At 43.7% G+C, this 20,468-nt stretch overlaps 1 protein-coding gene across 2 annotated transcripts in view; it reads left to right on the forward strand.

Moving 5' to 3' along the window:
• LOC126213034 (plexin domain-containing protein 1) overlaps positions 1–20,468 on the forward strand; it is a 486,122-nt gene that overhangs the window by 433,108 nt on the left and 32,546 nt on the right. For both annotated transcript variants that reach the window (XM_049940603.1, XM_049940604.1), the window contains one exon: positions 9,591–9,742. In XM_049940603.1, coding sequence (XP_049796560.1) covers positions 9,591–9,742 — 152 coding nt within the window. The remainder of the gene's footprint in view (positions 1–9,590; positions 9,743–20,468) is intronic.

Genomic DNA, 20,468 nt, shown 5'->3' on the forward strand with positions numbered 1-20,468 from the left:
CATTGTAATTCTATCAGAGACAGCAAAGGACTTGGAAGAGCAGTTGAACAGAATGGACAGTGTCTTGAAAGGAGGGTATAAGATGAACATCAACAAAAGCAAAATGAGGATAAGGGAATGTAGTCAAATTAAGTCGGGTGATGCTGAGGGTATTAGATTAGGAAATGAGACACTTAAAGTAGTAAAGGACTTTTGCTATTTAGGGAGTAAAATAACCGATGATGGTCGAAGTAGAGAGGATATAAAATGTAGACTGGCAATGGCAAGGAAATCGTTTCTGAAGAAGAGAAATTTGTTAACATAGAGTATAGATTTAAGTGTCAGGAAGTCGCTTCTGAAAGTATTTGTATGGAGTGTAGCCATGTATGGAAGTGAAACATGGACGATAACTAGTTTGGACAAGAAGAGAATAGAAGCCTTGGAAATGTGGTGCTACAGAAGAATGCTGAAGATAAGGTGGGTAGATCACGTAACTAATGAGGAGGTATTGAATAGGATTGGGGAGAAGAGAAGTTTGTGGCACAACTTGACTAGAAGAAGGGACCGGTTGGTAGGACATGTTTTGAGGCATCAAGGGATCACAAATTTAGCATTGGAGGGCAGCGTGGAGGGTAAAAATCGTAGAGGGAGACCAAGAGATGAATACACTAAGCAGATTCAGAAGGATGTAGGTTGCAGTAGGTACTGGGAGATGAAGAAGCTTGCACAGGATAGAGTAGCATGGAGAGCTGCATCAAACCAGTCTCAGGACTGAAGAGCCAACAATTTGACGCGCGCGCACAACCTCTGCACCCACCACGACAATACACCATTTCTTTTGTGCAGTGGCCTTGGTGTGGGCCAACATGTGTAACTTACTTTCTCAAGAACCCGTGTGAATATTTAGTGTTGTGTTCTAACGCAGGATGGAGGGAAGATGGCGGGGGAGGGGGGGTGGGGGTTATAGGCCAGTCTGCAATGTCTATGCAGTTAGGAAAATCAGAATGACAAACTTCCAATGAAAGCATGCCAACTGCACGAACCAGCACCATACAGTGACAGCTTTTAGGACTCAATAGGTGCTTGCAGCAGGAGACTAAAGGATTCTCGTGGTTTTGATTAACACTGTGTATTGCAATCGAACTAACTACTACACTGAGTAATTCTAAACATCAGAAAAAGCAAAGAGAACAGCTGGTCACACAACAGAAGTCAGTTCTGAGCCCTCGGAGTGAGTGCCAACAGAAACAGTAAACACTAGCAGCATGTTAAGTACAAATGTAGAGAAGCAGCACTTGAGTCACAGCTTATCAACTCTGGCAGTGAAGAACATGGATTAAGCATTCTAGTGATCTGACAGGGGACTCTGTTTGAATACAAAAATGTGTGGATTTTTAAAGGATTGTGGTGGTTCACTATTTCTCCCTTCCTATAGTCGGGCCACTGACTCACTGCCACTTTACAGTCTTTCGTCAATCTGAAAAGTGTCTGTGTACCTCCAGGATGCCTCTAGCCAACCACACTTAGTCCTTCCCCTCTTGTACTCAGTAGGTAGGGATGCTTCTGGAGTTTGTTAATGTAAACTTTTAATTTGGTAGCAACAGCGTTTAGCTGAAAGCTAAATGCTACTGCCCTTCCTCTTACGGCTAGCAGAACACTGTTTTAAATCATTTGGCCCCGCCCCAACGTGTGATTATATATATATATCTAAAAAGAAAGATGATGAGACTTACCAAACAAAAGCGCTGGCAGGTCGATAGACACACAAACAAACACAAATATACACACAAAATTCAAGCTTTCGCAACAAACTGTTGCCTCATCAGGAAAGAGGGAAGGAGAGGGAAAGACGAAAGGATGTGGGTTTTAAGGGAGAGGGTAAGGAGTCATTCCAATCCCGGAAGCGGAAAGACTTACCTTAGGGGGAAAAAAGGACAGGTATACACTCGCACACACACACATATCCATCCACACATACAGACACAAGCAGACATATTTAAAGGTCTTTAAATATGTCTGCTTGTGTCTGTATGTGTGGATGGATATGTGTGTGTGTGCGAGTGTATACCTGTCCTTTTTTCCCCCTAAGGTAAGTCTTTCCGCTCCCGGGATTGGAATGACTCCTTACCTCTCCCTTAAAACCCACATCCTTTCGTCTTTCCCTCTCCTTCCCTCTTTCCTGATGAGGCAACAGTTTGTTGCGAAAGCTTGAATTTTGTGTGTATGTTTGTGTTTGTTTGTGTGTCTATCGACGTGCCAGCGCTTTTGTTCGGTAAGTCACATCATCTTTGTTTTAAGATATATAGGGAAACATTCCACGTGGGAATATATATGGTTATAATAGAGGGAAACATTCCACGTAGGAAAAATATATCTAAAAACAAAGATGATGTGACTTACCAAATGAAAGTGCTGGCAGGTCGACAGACACACAAACAAACACAAACATACACACAAAATTCAAGCTTTCGCAACCAACAGTTCCTTCATCAGTAAAGAGGGAAGGAGAGGGAAAGACGAAAGGATGTGGGTTTTGAGGGAGAGGGTAAGGAGTCATTCCAATCCCGGGAGCGGAAAGACTTACCTTAGGGGGAAAAAAGGACGGGTATACACTCACACACACACACATATCCATCTGCACATACACAGACACAAGCAGACATTTGTAAAGGCAAAGAGTTTGGGCCGAGATGTCAGTCAAAGGCAGAGATGTTGTTGAATGACAGGTGAGGTGTGAGCAGCGGCAACTTGAAATTAGCGGAGGTTGAGGCCTGGTGGATAACGGCAAGAGAGGATATATTGAAGAGCAAGTTCCCATCTCCGGAGTTCGGATAGGTTGGTGTTGGTGGGAAGTATCCAGATAACCCGGACGGTGTAACACTGTGCCAAGATGTGCTGGCCGTGCACCGAGGCATGTTTAGCCACAGGGTGATCCTCATTACCAACAAACACTGTCTGCCTGTGTCCATTCATGCGAATGGACAGTTTGTTGCTGGTCATTCCCACATAGAATGCGTCACAGTGTAGGCAGGTCAGTTGGTAGATCATGTGGGTGCTTTCACACGTGGCTCTGCCTTTGATCGTGTACAACCTCCGGGTTACAGGACTGGAGTAGGTGGTGGTGGGAGGGTGCATGGGACAGGTTTTACACCGGGGGCGGTTACAAGGGTAGGAGCCAGAGGGTAGGGAAGGTGGTTTGGGGATTTCATAGGGATGAACTAAGAGGTTACGAAGGTTAGGTGGACGGCGGAAAGACACTCTTGGTGGAGTGGGGAGGATTTCATGAAGGATGGATCTCATTTCAGGGCAGGATTTGAAGAAGTCGTATCCCTGCTGGAGAGCCACATTCAGAATCTGGTCCAGTCCCGGAAAGTATCCTGTCACAAGTGGGGCACTATTGTGGTTCTTCTGTGGGAGGTTCTGGGTTTGAGAGGATGAGGAAGTGGCTCTGGTTATTTGCTTCTGTACCAGGTCGGGAGGGTAGTTGCGGGATGCGAAAGCTGTTGTCATGTTGTTGGTGTAATGCTTCAGGGATTCCAGACTGGAGCAGATTCGTTTGCCACGAAGACCTAGGCTGTAGGGAAGGGACTGTTTGATGTGGAATGGGTGGCAGCTGTCGTAATGGAGGTACTGTTGCTTGTTGGTGGGTTTGATGTGGACAGACGTGTGAAGCTGGCCATTGGACAGGTGGAGGTCAACATCAAGGAAAGTGGCATGGGATTTGGAGTAGGACCAGGTGAATCTGATGGAACCAAAGGAGTTGAGGTTGGAGAGGAAATTCTGGAGTTCTTCTTCACTGTGAGTCCAGATCATGAAGATGTCATCAATAAATCTGTACCAAACTTTGGGTTGGCAGGCCTGGGTAACCAAGAAGGCTTCCTCGAAGCGACCCATGAATAGGTTGGCGTACGAAGGGGCCATCCTGGTACCCATGGCTGTTCCTTCAATTGTTGGTATGTCTGGTCTTCAAAAGTGAAGAAGTTGTGAGTCAGGATGAAGCTGGCTAAGGTAATGAGGAAAGAGGTTTTAGGTAGGGTGGCAGGTGATCGGCGTGAAAGGAAGTGCTCCATCGCAGCGAGGCCCTGGACGTGCGGGATATTTGTGTATAAGGAAGTGGCATCAATGGTTACAAGGATGGTTTCTGGGGGTAACGGATTGGGCAAGGATTCCAGGCGTTCGAGAAAGTGGTTGGTGTCTTTGATGAAGGATGGGAGACTGCATGTAATGGGTTGAAGGTGTTGATCTACGTAGGCAGAGATACGTTCTGTGGGGGCTTGGTAACCAGCTACAATGGGGCAGCCGGGATGATTGGGTTTGTGAATTTTAGGAAGAAGGTAGAAGGTCGGGGTGCGGGGTGTCGGTGGGGTCAGGAGGTTGATGGAGTCAGGTGAAAGGTTTTGTAGGGGGCCTAAGGTTCTGAGGATTCCTTGAAGCTCCGCCTGGACATCAGGAATGGGATTACCTTGGCAAACTTTGTATGTGGTGTTGTCTGAAAGCTGACGCAATCCCTCAGCCACATACTCCCGACGATCAAGTACCACGGTCGTGGAACCCTTGTCCGCCGGAAGAATGACGATGGACCGGTCAGCCTTCAGATCACGGATAGCCTGGGCTTCAGAAGTGGTGATGTTGGGAGTAGGATTAAGGTTTTTTAAGAAGGATTGAGAGGCAAGGCTGGAAGTCAGAAATTTCTGGTTTGGAGAGGGTGATTTTGAGGAAGAGGAGGTGGGTCCCGCTGTGACGGAGGACGGAACTGTTCCAGGCAGGGTTCAATTTGGATAGTGTCTTGGGGAGTTGGATCATTAGGAGTAGGATTAGGATCATTTTTCTTTGTGGCAAAGTGATACTTCCAGCAGAGAGTACGAGTGTAGGACAGTAAATCTTTGACGAGGGCTGTTTGGTTGAATCTGGGAGTGGGGCTGAAGGTGAGGCCTTTGGATAGGACAGAGGTTTCAGATTGGGAGAGAGGTTTGGAGGAAAGGTTAACTACTGAATTAGGGTGTTGTGGTTCCAGATTGAGTTGATTGGAATTTTGAGGTTTTGGAGGGAGTGGAGCTGGAAGTGGGAGATTGAGTAGATGGGAGAGACTGGGTTTGTGTGCAATGAGAGGAGGTTGAGGTTTGCTGGAAAGGTTGTGAAGGGTGAGTGAGTTGCCTTTCCGGAGGTGGGAAACCAGGAGATTGGATAGTTTTTTGAGGTGGAGGGTGGCATGCTGTTCTAATTTACGGTTGGCCTGTAGGAGGATGCTCTGAACAGCCGGTGTGGATGTGGGAGAGGAAAGATTGAGAACTTTTATTAAGGATAGGAGTTGACAGGTGTGTTCGTTGGCTGAGTTGATGTGTAGGTGAAGGATTAGGTGGGTGAGGGCAATGGATTGTTCAGTTTGGAACTGGCATAGGGACTGATGGAAAGAAGGGTAGCAGCCAGAGATGGGAACTTTAAGTGTGAGGCCTTTGGGGGTAATGCCAAATGTCAGAGAAGCCTGAGAAAATAAAATATGCGAGCGTAATCTGGCTTGGGTGAAGGCATGTTTGCGGAGGGAATGTAAATAAAACTTAATGGGGCCGTTGTGGGGGTGTTGTGAGGGTGACATGGTATTAGAAGGTGGAAAGTGTAACATGAGGTTGAAATGAAAATGAAAGATAAAAATATATGGGAAGAGATAAAGGTGAACTAGAAAGCAACTAGAGATCTGGTATGGAAAAAGGCGAAAAAGTGTTGGTTAAGTTGATCCTGTGGTGAACTTAGGTTGGTAGACAGCGATGTGCATAAAGGTTAGGTGGTTGTGTTGCCGCTAAAACACGTTAAAGGACGGAGAAATTCGGGAAAATTTCGAAAAAACGTGTAAATGTATTAAAAGGAGTGGTGTTGTGGTGAAAGATCACGAAAATGGGGCTAACAATTGTAAATAATGACGTTAAAACCTGTGGGGAGCGGCTAAAAATGATCAGTGATGTGCGAAAAACGGAAGTGGAAATATAGTGAAAGTTATTAGAACTAGATGAAATGGTTGTTTTATACATGAAAGCAGCTGTTATTGAACTAGAAACGGTGGATTTTATAGCAGCGGTGGTGTTGAAAGCGGAAAATAAATTTTTTTGGTTATGGTTTGGAAGTGGGTTACGTATTATTGAGTATATATAGGCGGGATAAAATTGTATAGTAGATTACGGTAAAAAGGGGAAGGTGAATACAAAGTGAGACTACTGGTAAAAACAGAAAGAGAAAATAAGACGACAGGAAAGGTTTCGAAATGCAACAGCGACAATAACAAACGTAATTGTTGGGTTCAAATTAATGATATGGTTATAATAGAGGGAAACATTCCACGTAGGAAAAATATATCTAAAAACAAAGATGATGTGACTTACCAAATGAAAGTGCTGGCAGGTCGACAGACACACAAACAAACACATACATACACACAAAATTCAAGCTTTCGCAACAAACTGTTGCCTCATCAGGAAAGAGGGAAGGAGAGGGAAAGACGAAAGGATGTGGGTTTTAAGGGAGAGGGTAAGGAGTCATACCAATCCCGGGAGCGGAAAGACTTATCTTAGGGGGAAAAAAGGACGGGTATACACACGCACACACACACACACACACACACACACACATATCCATCCACCAACCATATCCATCTACCAACTGACCTGCCTACACTGTGACGCATTCTATGTGGGAATGACCAGCAACAAACTGTCCATTCGCATGAATGGACACAGGCAGACAGTGTTTGTCGGTAATGAGGATCACCCTGTGGCTAAACATGCCTCGGTGCACGGCCAGCACATCTTGGCACAGTGTTACACCGTCCGGGTTATCTGGATACTTCCCACCAACACCAACCTATCCGAACTCCGGAGATGGGAACTTGCTCTTCAATATATCCTCTCTTCCCGTTACCCACCAGGCCTCAATCTCCGCTAATTTCAAGTTGCCGCCACTCATACCTCACCTGTCATTCCACAACATCTTTGCCTCTGCACTTCTGCCTCGACTGACATCTCTGCCCAAACTCTTTGTCTTTAAATATGTCTGCTTGTGTCTGTATATGTGTGGATGGATATGTGTGTGTGTGTGCGCGAGTGTATACCCGTCCTTTTTTCCCCCTAAGGTAAGTCTTTCCGCTCCCGGGATTGGAATGACTCCTTACCCTCTCCCTTAAAACCCACATCCTTTCGTCTTTCCCTCTCCTTCCCTCTTTCCTGATGAGGCAACAGTTTGTTGCGAAAGCTTGAATTTTGTGTGTATGTTTGTGTTTGTTTGTGTGTCTGTCGACCTGCCAGCACTTTCATTTGGTAAGTCACATCAGAGAGAGAGAGAGAGAGAGAGAGAGAGAGAGAGAGAGAGAGACTGCTGTTGTAGCACTCTAAGCTGTGCAACCCACTGACATCACCATTCTCTGGGGCAAGTCTCAAGCTTGCTGCATCTGCTAAGATACATCTTTTTGTCATTGTCTTCTCCTGATTTGCCTTGTAACAGTTACTAGGCCACGGCTGGAGCCATCAGTTAATTTTCTGAAGTGTAACTTCTCTCGTGGAACAGCTGTGCGGACCATCTGCAATTTGCAGGCCTCCAATGTTACGGTTTTCCTCTGATGACATAAACACCAACATGTGCGCCTCTGATTTCCTATCTTGGAGTGCCATAGCTGGCTTCCAACAGCCTTAAGCCTAGTTTACATGACGACACCAGGTTGCAGGTAACTGCGCTACCGGCCACTGCGGATGCGCGCCCCGCATTTTGACAATGTGTTGGTGAAACTAAACACTTTCGGCATATTCCAACTTTAGTGACACTAGTTGCACGAGTTTTGAGATTGTGTGTGTGCCTAGTGTGTAGGCAAACTGAAATGTGAAGTGGGTAACGGAGAATAATATTCGCTTTTTGCATATCTATGCTTTGCATGGGCGTTTGTGGGATTTCAGTGATGCTGTTTACAAAAATAAGCAACACATTGCTGCCACTGAGACCGCCGTGTGCGATCGTAACACAGATGGTTTGTCAATGTCCGAGCTGCAGGGCAAAATTTAATGAGTTAGAAGCACATATACAACTGAATTAAGTAAAATACAAGCAAATGTAATTCTAGCTGTGGCAATGCTCTCATCTAAAAGACTAAAATCCCATCGTTCGAGTTGGCTAACTCTTTGTTAAGGAATATTGTTGACAGGATCATACAAAGTTGATTGTTGGTAAAGCAGATGCCAGACTGGGATTAATTTGAAGAATCCTAAGGAAATGCAATCTGAAAACAAAGGAAGTAGGTTACAGTAAGCTTGTTCGCCCACTGCTCGAATACTGCTCACCGGTGTGGGATCCGTACCAGATAGGGTTGATAGAAGAGATGGAGAAGATCCAACGGAGAGCAGCGCGCTTCGTTACAGGATCATTTAGTAATCGCGAAAGCGTTACGGAGATGACAGATAAACTCCAGTGGAAGACTCTGCAGGAGAGACGCTCAGTAGCTCGGTACGGGCTTTTGTCGAAGTTTCGAGAACATACCTTCACCGAGGAGTTAAGCAGTATATTGCTCCCTCCTACGTATATCTCGTGTAGAGACCGTGAGGATGAAATCTGAGAGATTAGAGCCCACCAACAATCCTTCTTTCCACGAACAATACGAGACTGGAATAGAAGGGAGGACCGATAGAGGTACTCGAGGTACCCTCTGCCACACACCGTCAGGTGGCTTGCAGAGTATGGATGTAGATGTAGATGGCTACACAAATTCAAGAAGCTGCATTTTTCATTCAGTATTGATATACTCAAAACAACGCTGCAGTGCTCCCCATTCATATATGTTAGAATTTTGAAATGTTGCCACTGTACAGATCTATCTTCAAGAGAGTAGTTTGCAAACCATTCTGTTCTTAATGTGGCCTGCTTTGAATAATTGTTGTTGCTAATGTTAATAATTATTACTGTTAATGTTAATAGTTATTGCTGTTAATGATAGTAATTATTACTGTTAAACTTAATAATTGTTGGTGTTAATGAAAAAGCGTCATCACCAGCTAAAACAGCATCTTATAGCATGCTAACTGTTCTTGATTGTAATGCATGCAATGTCACTTGTAATTTAAGTTCTGGGAACAGTGCTTCGTGCATTACAGCATCTTTATTCCTTATCGCATAATTAACTGTATTTAGAAGAACCGTGAACAGTTCTGGTGACATTGTAAGATTATTAAAAGAACTTCTTCGATCTTCCGTTATAAATTATTTCAGCAAGGATGCTGAGCAACCGAGCTGATGTCTTTTCTTCATCCAGTCACGAATCCACAAGTTTCTTTTTTCTTATGCAGCGATTCCACGCAACAAGCTTTAACTCCATCACAACTCGTGCAACATGCAGCTGCCAAAACTTTCATTTCAGACACGACTCGGGGATCCACAAAATGTCTAAACTGAAGTTTATACTGGTGTTGCCGTGTCTACAGTCATATATGAACCACTTGCGTGCAAGTCATTCCACGTAACGCGTGGCACAACCCAACGTTGTTGTGTGAACTAGGCTTTAAGCTTAACAATGTACAAGTAAATACGAGACATCAGTTATACTTACGCGCTGTTGCTCATTCTAGTAATACTGCGTGTGCCTACAGTTGTGCGGCGGAAGACCATCTACGAGTACCACCGGGTGGCGTTCAACCACGAGGACGTCCAGAACGGGACGGTGATCGTGCTGAGCGCACTGCCCACCTGCCGCTCGGCCCCGGACTGCGTCACCTGTCTGACCGGCGTCCAGAACTTCCAGGTCAGTGGTTAGCAGAGGCTTTCAGGAGTGGTACCTCACCTGTGAGCCAGATGGGCTTTCTCTAGTATCTCGAATGCTGTTCGTTTGAGCTTCAAGAAGGTGCGGCCAACATGTGGTTATCAAATGTTTAGGGCAGTTCATTCCTTTCGTGGTTGTTATTTTACGTGTACGTTTGAAAAATTCACTTTCATTGCCAGAAAAACTAAAGTTGACCAATTTTTGCCATGTCCCACGAAACCAAATAGACAGTTTTCATTCCAACCTAATATTTTCAAAGTTAAATTGTTTGTAGAGTGATTTTTATCAGGATGGCGTATATGGAAAAATTTAACAAATAAGTATCAAAGCACATTTATGCCTATGACTGTGATAAATATGAAATTACAAGTATCTGTTAATACATAAAGGAAAGTGGGACTGCAGCTGGAAGTAAAATTACAAGGGTTCTTTGATAAATATGGTAAATTTCTGTGAAAGATTGCAACATTTTTGTTGCACCTTCGTAATCTTGATTATTCCGAGGATCGTATAAAGAATTTCAACAGTGTTCAGCTTACAGTTCGTTGTTGGTGGCCATCTGAATTTGTCAGTTTGTTGACTGCGATTGAAAATGGATGTTATTAAACATTCTCCTTTGAAGGATTGAACTGCCGCAAAAAATCAAAGCAGATTTGGTTGAAGTTCATGTGGAGTCCGCACCACCACTGAAGACCATTTATTTTTATAATAATGAATGTAAACGTGGTTGGACAAGCCCCGGAGCACACTCCGTCCGTTGAGCTAAGGTCATCACAAATAAAACCATTGATCAAATTTATGCTATGATAATGCAAGACCACTGAACAAAAATAGCTGAGATTACTGAGACTGTACACATCACAACAGAGTGATTGCTTCATATCGTGCACTGGGAATTGGTTACAAAGAATTTCTGTGCGAGGTGGGTGCCACGATTGCTCACTGTCCACCAAAAGCACATCCAGCACAACCTTTCAGCACAATGTCTGGCAATGTTTAATCGCAGTCCACAAGACTTTCTGTGCTGATTTGTGGCTGTTGATGTAGCCTGGATCCATCATTACACATCAGAATCAGAAAGACAGTCAAGAACAATGGACAAAAGTTGGTGAAAGTACACCGAAGAAGGCAGGCGCCATTTTGTCAGATGGTAAGGTGATAGTCATGCTTTTTTGTATTACCGAGGAAGAATCCTCATAGATTACTTGGAAAAAGCCGGAACCATAACTGGGTCCTTTGAAAGTTACACTGTCTGAAAAAAGACCAAGGTTGGCACAGAAAAAAGGGCTTTTTCACCAGGATAATGCACCATTCCACTCTTCACGATAATGTGGCGAAACTGCAAGAGTTGATTCCTTGTCCACCCTATTCACTGGACTGACCCCCCCAAGTGTTTGCTTCTTGTTCGCTAACTTTAGACTTAGAGGCTTGCTGGGAAGAAATTTTCATCAAATGAGGAATTTGTAGTTGCAGACGAAGAGTATTTGAACCATTTGCAAAATATTTTTTCCTTGCAGTTTTTAACAGATTTAACAAACCAAACTCATTTATGTTGAACATTTGTGTGAGATATTTCAAGAGTGCTTTCGCACATCACTTACCAATGTTTTCATATTCTATGAAGTTTACTATGATGTATGCATCCCACTGAATACAAATTATGTACAAATCAGTAGAATTACTAGGGAGTGTAGCATTGTTACAAAACAATGTCAGCATACATAAGAAAATACAATTGATGGTTCATACAGAAAAGACAATGATTTTATCTGATTTTCATGAATCTGACACACTGTGCCAGCTATAACCACATGCCGTCCCTGTTGATCGCTCATAGCCTTCTAAAAGGTGTATCACAATTAATGGTGTGAACATGTACGGTTGAAACTGCACGATACTAGAAGCAAAAAAGGCTTCGGTCAACGTAGGTCCTCGGGTGAACCGTTTGTGAGATAATTGTGCCTTTGTGATTACCAGCCACCACTGACTTGATTCTGTGTAAATGTCATACCAGTTTGGAAAATGTAACAATATACAACATTTAGAGAGGTTGCTAGGGATATTTCGGTTCAACTGCAGCTGTTTCGAATGAACAGGGCTACAGGTACAGGTACATGATGTACTTATAGTTGAATGTTGTGTTCCATAAATTGAGTTTGTTTACTAACAATGCACTCATGATCACCTAGAACCTCTCACCACACATTCAGTGAGAATAATCGCTGATGTGGAGACTCAGGCACAGTATGTGTGTTGGAGCTCAGATGACTCCAACATTGTGAACAGAGAATTGCGAGTGAACCCTGTTTCATCTACGTAAATAAAAATGAAAATGAAATGCTATTCATTGGTAAGCGCATCTGTTGAAATGACTGGAATGATTTCACTATTAAAAAAAGAAACGAAAAGATATTTCATAATAGTCTGAATAAGATTTATTGGAAAAGTTGCCTGGAAAATTTGGGAAGACCTGAAAGTGCCTTTTTCTATGGGATTTTTTTTATGAACTCAGGACCATAACTAAAGATTTAGTCAGTGGATATCTGTTGTTCTTTTTGTTTTGTTTGTTTGCTATGGTCTTGGGAAATTTTGCAGGAAAAACGAATTTGGACAATCATAAAAGGAACACCAAAAATTTGGACAAGCTACAAAAATAATAATTATTATATGCACTCCTAAATGTAACTGGCAAGAGGGACGACACATTTGATGCTATCTTGTTTTGTCCGTTATGCTTCCAGGATGTAAATAACTCAACTGAATGTTTTCAGTTGAAAAAAAAAAGAAAGATCAGGGGAGAGATTTTGGAAAAACACATTCCAGCTTAAATCAAAATAAAATTAATTTGTTTCTACTTTCATGTTTTGCGATCTGTCCAGCAAATTGTATTTTATTTTTATCCCAATCCAAATTTATCTTGCTGCTATGTGTGCAAATTTCGTTTGACAGCTGATTGTCTAATTGTGAATGAAGCCAATTTTTTTGTTACATATTGATTAAAAATTGTTTAATTATTTCCAGTTGAACCATAATTCTGTTGTAAGTTCATTGCAGTTTCATGAAATGAATTAAGTTGTCATTTGATGTCAAACAAATTTACAGTTTTACATATGAAATAGTGTGAACCTCAAAGTGACAAACGGTTATAGAGTAACAACAAAGTGAATAAATTGTCCGTATTAAGTGGAATTGTTTCACAATTGACACAACTGCATTGCAGTGCCATCAATAAGACAAAGCAATTTAGATCGCAGAGCTCATAATGCTACACATTTCCAGCATTTCATTGTTGTATAGCAGGTAGAATACATCTCGCATGCAAAATTTCCCATTGGCATACTTCTGAAAGACTCCTCCTCAGATTTATTCATGGCCACAATTGTTAACAGATACAATGGTCACTCAGAAGTAAGTTTTCTAATTTTTACTGTATTTACATGTGCAATAGCTAATAGCAAGATGATAAGTTTATTGAAATTTGGACAGCTTGTCAGTCAGTAGAAGATCATTGTATAATGTAGTGTTGCCTATAGCTCATTGTTGCATCCACTGACAGAATGTCTAGAACCAAAAATCTACCTCACTAACACACTGAACTCATTGGATGTGGTGGAGACACATTTAACTGCAAAGCGTTGTTCTCCAAATACTACTGCAGCTCATTCCAGGAATTTGTGCGGCAAGTCTCTTTGTCGCAGTTCCTGGAGTGATAAACTGCTTCCACCTCCATATGCTTGAGCACAGGTGTATACCCGGGCCGGTGAAACATGTCACTTGACAGCTCGCGCGTGGTTGGCTACACTGCAATTGCGAGGTTGCAATAGCTGCCACCGCACACGCCCACAACTCCGAACTACTTTTTCTAAATGTAAGCTACAATCAGCGTGTATTCGTAAGTGCAACAAGGTATGTTTTTCTAACAATGGAGAGAACGACGACTGAGAAAGTGTTTGATAGTATATTAAACGGGGAAATAACACCTGAAGTTAATGATATCAAATAACATGCTATCCACACTCGTGGAAAGAAATATAGCAAAACATACATAGCCTACCCGATTGCAGAGAGAAAAAGAATTAATTCTGTATACATTTACACTCACCAATTTACGTTGTCAATGGCGCAGTTCCATCCAGTTCTCCTTCACTGTCATCGGAATCGGCGCCACAACCATTGTCGTCGTCGTCGTCATTATTAAGAGAAATCATTAACTGTTCGATTCATTTATAATGCCATCTATAGTTTGTGTTTCTCTTATCAGTTTAGCAACATGGTCTACTTTTTTCCTGCATGAGGTGGCGTCTACCGTAGCAAGACATTCACGTAGCAGTCTTTCCGCTTCTGTTAGAATAAAAGGCTTGTTGTTACTTCTGATGTATGCCTTTACTTCACTCCGAACCAATTCAATTGGATTAAAATGACAGTGATAAGGCGGTAGCCTAATTACCAAGTGACCCTGTTCGCTTGCAATTTCATCTACAACGTATTTAGGCATCACAGGCCTATTTTGTTTCACGAGCGAGTATGACAGCAGTTTTGTCATGCTCACGTCCGCAGCAATGTCTCTCGCCTGCAACCACTGCACCATAGTTTCTTTACGGTCAGTAGTGGTGGGAGCTTTATCTAAAATCACGGAATGGCACGGTGCATTGTCCATCACCAAAACTGTCGGAACACTAAACTGGAGTAACAAATTTTTAAACCACTGTAGAAACTGTGGATGGTGCATATCCTCACGATAGTCACCGTGTTTGGTCTCCCCCCCCCCCCCCCCCCCCCCCCCCCCCCCCCCCCGCGATCGAAAAACTAGAAGTCCTTCAGGTACAAAGCCGTTTGAAGATCCTGCATGGGCCACAATTAATTATGATCCTCTTCCTGTTGGCTGATGGCTGCTGCTATTCAGAGTATCGTCTGTCCAGCATTTCTCAACTGATCCTCCAGCGTTGACCCAGGTTTTGTCTTACCATATGGTTTTGTGTAATAAAATGGAACGAGCTGCAACGACATGAGCTTTTTCTAGTAACAGTTTCTGTCCATCTAGCTTTTTAAAATGGAAGCCTGTACTTTTTAATATCCTAAGTGATGTTTTCCCCCCTGAGAAAAGTTAACTTTATTTTAAAGAAATTACCAACTTTGCTGTTGTGGGGTATTCATTCCTTTTATAGTATCTGTATATGTGCCGACGAATTGCATTGGATTGGACAGAATCAATATCTGTAATAGGACGGGGCTGATTCTTTTTCGTGCCCGGAGTACTTAAAAAGACTGTTTCTTCCACAGGGGCTGCTGTCAACACTGTCTTGTAAGTGTTGAAGTAGCACCCCTTTTCTTATGACTGTTCTTTCACTGAGTCCTACAGTTTTCGAGGTACGCTCTAAAACTTTATCGGCAGGAATTGACGGGTGCCCACGAACAGAAATAAATTCTTTTTCTTGTTCGTAAATCTCGCGCGTTCTCCGTAGTAATTCCAAAGCCTGACTATTTAATGACACTCCACGGCGCAATGGATTGTTGCTTGGTGAACGACAGTTTTGGAGACATTGTTTACCAAACAAAAACTGTAGTCGAGGCGGTAACACAACACAACAGCAGGCGTTTTCGCGCTAACATACAATGTTTAGACGGAAGCCGGCAACGTGGTAGCGTTGACGCTGGAACCGGCTTTTGTGCGGTGCTGTTATTGGTTCAGTAGATGCGGTGCCTCCCATTCCTCACTTGTTTGTTAGTTGTACTAGCAACTCTATGGCGCTTGGGGAGTGACCTTGAAGTGACATGTTTCAGCGGCCCGGGTAAAAATAGTGCTGGCCTGCCCACTCCTGCAACAAGTGCAAAGCTCCCAGTTCCTCAGAGGTGTTGATGCATGCTTGTAAACATTCGAATCTCGGGGTGTCTTCAGGCAGGGTCTGCTTTTTGATAAGTGGGCAATCTCGTGTGCATTGCTGTTATCTCTACCTTATGTGAAGTACATACATGTGTACTTCTGATTAATGTTCTATGTTACCACATACTTCAACACTGATGTTGCCCCGCAAACAACTGCCAAGTTTGTCTGTCTGCCTGTGTACTCTTCTGTGTTATCCACTCAGTTTACAACTTTGTTTCGAAAATATAAGCAGAGACCACACCACGGGCTAGCATGTGGTGTTTGCACAGGATCTTTTCAGTAGTGGCTGGTAATCGCAAAGTCCCAATTAACTTGCAAATGTTTCATTTGTAGAGCTGTCTTTACTGAGACTTTTCTGATTCTGCAATTGTGTACTTTCAACTGCACGTGTTTACATCACTAATTATGATACACCCTGTATATTCACCCTATGGGATGCTGAAACTTTTTAGGTTTGTTAATTAATTGGTACACTTGTGGATATGTTAAAAAAATAATAGTTCCAATGCCTGGTACCAGGTTTAAATATGGTGCTGTAAGCAGCCAGACTGTGGTGTGGCTGCAGGAAAAGGGTACCGGCGTGTCGGGATCAGAATGTACTGTCGGACTGTGGTAATTTCGAAGCCCGCGTTGATCTTTGAAAGAAGTACCACTCTATCAAAAAAGTGAGAAAAAGAGTGTGTGCGGGTACTACGGTGGAATTTACCTTTTCCATCAGCCGACGGATGGCAATGACACACTGATCAGAGAGGTCTGCCTGTCGAGCAGCATACTGTAAGTAACACCACGGGAAGAATTCAGAATTCTAAGGGCCTCGACACCAACAGGATAGCCGTGGAGAACGAAGCAGTAAGCAGTTGTTGTGCTTGAGAATCAGAAGTAGTCTCCAAAAGCAAAGTGGGCATAAAGAAGATCAGGATTTCACAGGGCCAGCAATTACATCAACACATTTCTGAAAAATAAACTGATTTATCGTGGCGAAGAACTGTCTGTCTTCCTTACGAGAGACCACGAGGAACAGTGGTGCAGCTGGAAGGGTCTCAACCATTAGCCTCATTACATTTTACATTTCACAGATGTCGATTGTGAAGACGATTGGCTCATTGCGAGAAAATCCCCACGATTGTCAGCGTCTCCGAAGGCGTGCTCCTTTCAACTGGGGGGGGGGGGGGGGGGGTACAAGCCTTAGGAGATTGTTCACACCTCAGGTCACGCCTCGCCAACACCTGACAGAGGGACTAATTGGAAATTTGGAATGGTAGCAGCTAAGGCACTCACCCCTCCCTGGGCCCGGCTTGTAACAACGAATACGTGCCAACCCCACCTGTCAATCCGGGGCTGGGAATTACGCATTACCCAGTCACCTGTTACGTGACAGACGCACGGGCCGGCCTTCAGTAGCGCACGGGGAGGAAAAGAAATAGGAACCTCAAATGCCGAAGCAGAGGATGGCTAGGAGAAGGTAAACGAAGTAAAGAAATGGGAACAAAAATCAGTGGTGACCCTATTCTTATGTCGGCGATGGACAATGCGGAACATTCCCAGTAACACCCCAGACGTGTTTCCCGAGGGAAGGGAAAAAGAATAGCACGAGGATAGATGGGCAGCACGGACGGGAAATGATGCTTCAAAGGCAGGGACCCTGTGGTAGCCGAGCACGAACCCACCTGAGAGTGGCGGCCCCCTGGGGGCGATATTTTATTACGACAGAGATGCTGGCAAAGAATTTGAACAGCTACTTACATGTTAAATTAAGATTTAATGACCCTGGGTTGTTAAAAATACTCATACTGTAAATCTGAAACTAAAATATTACCGTTTTTATTCTCCTGAGTACTTTTTTGTACTTCATTGTGTACATCACAGTGAGGCCCAATCGATTTACAGTCAATTTAAGTAATTATAATTGTACTAAAATTGTATTGTCAGAACTAGTGTACTGGTTTTGGTTGTGAAAAAATATATAAATATCAGGTCTAATGACCTAACCAGTGCACAAAGGCAGCTCATCTGAGACAGTACAATGTGGTTTCAAGATCAGATCATTTGGAAAAGTTCTTAACTGTTTTTTTACTCACCATATAGTGGAGATGCTGAGTCGCATTAGACACAACAAAAAGATTCACAAAATTAAAGCAAGTATACACACACACACACACACACACACACACACACACACACACACACGTAAATGCAACTTGCACACACATCTGCAGTCTGAGAGAGCTGAAACCACACTGTGAACAGCAGCACCAGTGCATGATTGGAGAGGCGACTGGGTGGGGGTAAGGAGGAGGGAAGCATAGTATGGTGGGACAGTGAAGTGTTGCAGTTTAGATGGAGGGCAGAGAGAAGGTGTGGGGGGAATGGGTAAGTAGTGGAAAGGAGAGAAATAAAAGGAATTAAAAGACTGTCATGCATGACAACCGACAAGCTGTCTGTTCGCATGAACGGCCACCGACAAACTCTGGCCGAAAAACAAGTGGACAACCCTGTTGCTGAACACACTGCCAAACATGATACCCCTCATCTCGATGACTGCTTCACAGCCTGTTCCATACGGATCCTTCCCACCGCCACCAGCTTTTCTGAATGTGCAGGTGGGAACTTTCCCTGCAATACATCCTACGTTCCCGTAACCCTCCTGGCCTCAACCTTCGTTAGTCACTGTCCTCACCCATCCAGCCCCCTCCCTGTTCCCATTCCAGCACTACACAGCCTTCATTTCACCGCCACACCCAGTCTTATCTTTATTTCTCTCCTTTCCGCTATTTACCCCCTCCCCTCTCCGCACCTTCTCTTCTACCCTCCATCTAAACTGCAACACTTCACTGTCCGCCACTCCCACCATTCTATCCCTCCCCCTCCCCACCACAGCCTCCTCCTTACCCCCACCCAGTTGCCAGTCCCATCATGCACTGGTGCTGCTGTCCGCAGTGTGGTTTCAGCTCTCTGAGACTGCAGATGTGTGTGTGTGTGTGTGTGTGTGTGTGTGTGTGTGTGTGTGTACTGCTGACAAAGGACTTAATGGCCGAAAGCTTTAATTGAGTGAACCTTTTCAATGTGCCTATCGTGACTCAGCATAGCCTCTACATGGTGGGTAGCAACTTTCCTTCTCTGATATTATTACATTCCATCCTGGATTTCCCATTGTTTGATAAAGTGTTCTTTTTATTATGCTTCAATCAAAATTAAAAGTTATGCATTTGTTACTATTTAGAATGTCACATTTATATTCCGCCCATTTAGAACCCCAAGAGAATGAGGCTGCACCAAAAAGAGGATTAGCTCTAGTGTCCTTATTATCATGATGGAAGGTGAGTGCATTATGTTACAAAAAAAAAGTGAAGCACCCAGAATTAAGGAGGAAAAGAGAGAATACTTCATAGGTTAAGAGAGTATGTGATGTTATTTCAGTGATTTTAAAATAAAGCCATATTTACAAATGACTAGGCAGCACGAACACGCTTCTCAGTATCATATTGCAACTCACTGAGGTCTGAATGCATGAAATGATTCACTTGGGAGTGTGTCAAAGTTGTAGTCTCCTCTCCTGAGACGCCCTGGCCCTGAAATGGGATTTAAGTTCAAGATGGTCCCACACCTTCCATTGGGGAGGGAGATGGCAACATTACTGGCCACGGCAATACCTCAGCATCGAGCACACGGTCCGTAGAAATGTGTCGTGCGGACAGATATTGTTCTGTTGAAGCGTGGGATCACAATACTGTAGCACGTGAGAAAACGTACAATTGGAACAGAGGATGTCCACAATACTGTTTTGCCTCCAGAGACCCCTCAATCACTATCTGCCACAATTTGACATCTTACTCAACGGCTCACCACAGTCGGGCAATGTGTAAATTCACTCTGGCTCTCGAAAACTTTTAAAGGATGAGACCTCTCCCCCAGTGGCTGCCACGTTCACCATCAATAGTCAGCAGGGGTAGAGCGGAACCCCTATTCGTCGCAGAACACAGTGCGATACCATTTGTCTGCAGTCTACGGAGTGGTAATTCCCTAGCTCATCTGCTCCTAGTCTCCAACCACTGGCGCAAAATGATACAATGTTGCAGGGAGTCCATTACTTCTTGTCAGATAATACGCACACGTGAAGGGGTCACAATGTCCTCAGCCCACAATACAGTAATTCTCCTCTGTTGCGGTCAGACATCGCCGTATGGAAACTTTGTGACGAATGTGCCTGCCCCCACATCTTTGTGCAGTCCAACATCGGGCCACTGTCACATCAGATTCTGCCACAAATCTGGATACTGCACATTTTGACCCAACCAGCCAAATGGAGACCCACAAACAGGCGCCCTCCAAATACTGAAGTGCTGATAACACTGTCCCATACAAGAATGTAGTATCTCTGTGTCCTTCACAGTAATCACTGAACATCCGACGCTATTCGTGCCCCTTGCATACTCTACAGGCCTGGTAACAATACCCACAGTCATCACTAATGCACTCTGCTGGCAGTTCTGCAGAGGTTCTACCTGTTGGTGATAAAAAGTTACTGTGGTATAGACATTACACAGTGTGACGTGTTCAAGTTTGGGTTTGTACAGGAGGTGTGTGTAGTGTTGGCAGAACAGCCAACACAGTGTTGCTAGAGGAGGCCGAAATGCACGCGTTTATGCTCATGCAGACTGGCGTGAGGTCTGGAACAAGGTAAAGTAATTATACTATCAAGAAAAGTACGTAGCTGCTGGAATACTTAACTTTAATCCATAATTGGAGAACATCGCTCTTGATGATACATGAATTACAAGATCAATAGCAAATGATAATGGCGCCTTGCTAGGTCGTAGCAAATGA

The sequence above is a fragment of the Schistocerca nitens genome, chromosome 11 (genome assembly GCF_023898315.1).
Source record: "Schistocerca nitens isolate TAMUIC-IGC-003100 chromosome 11, iqSchNite1.1, whole genome shotgun sequence".
In the NCBI taxonomy this organism is placed as follows: Eukaryota; Metazoa; Arthropoda; class Insecta; order Orthoptera; family Acrididae; genus Schistocerca; species Schistocerca nitens.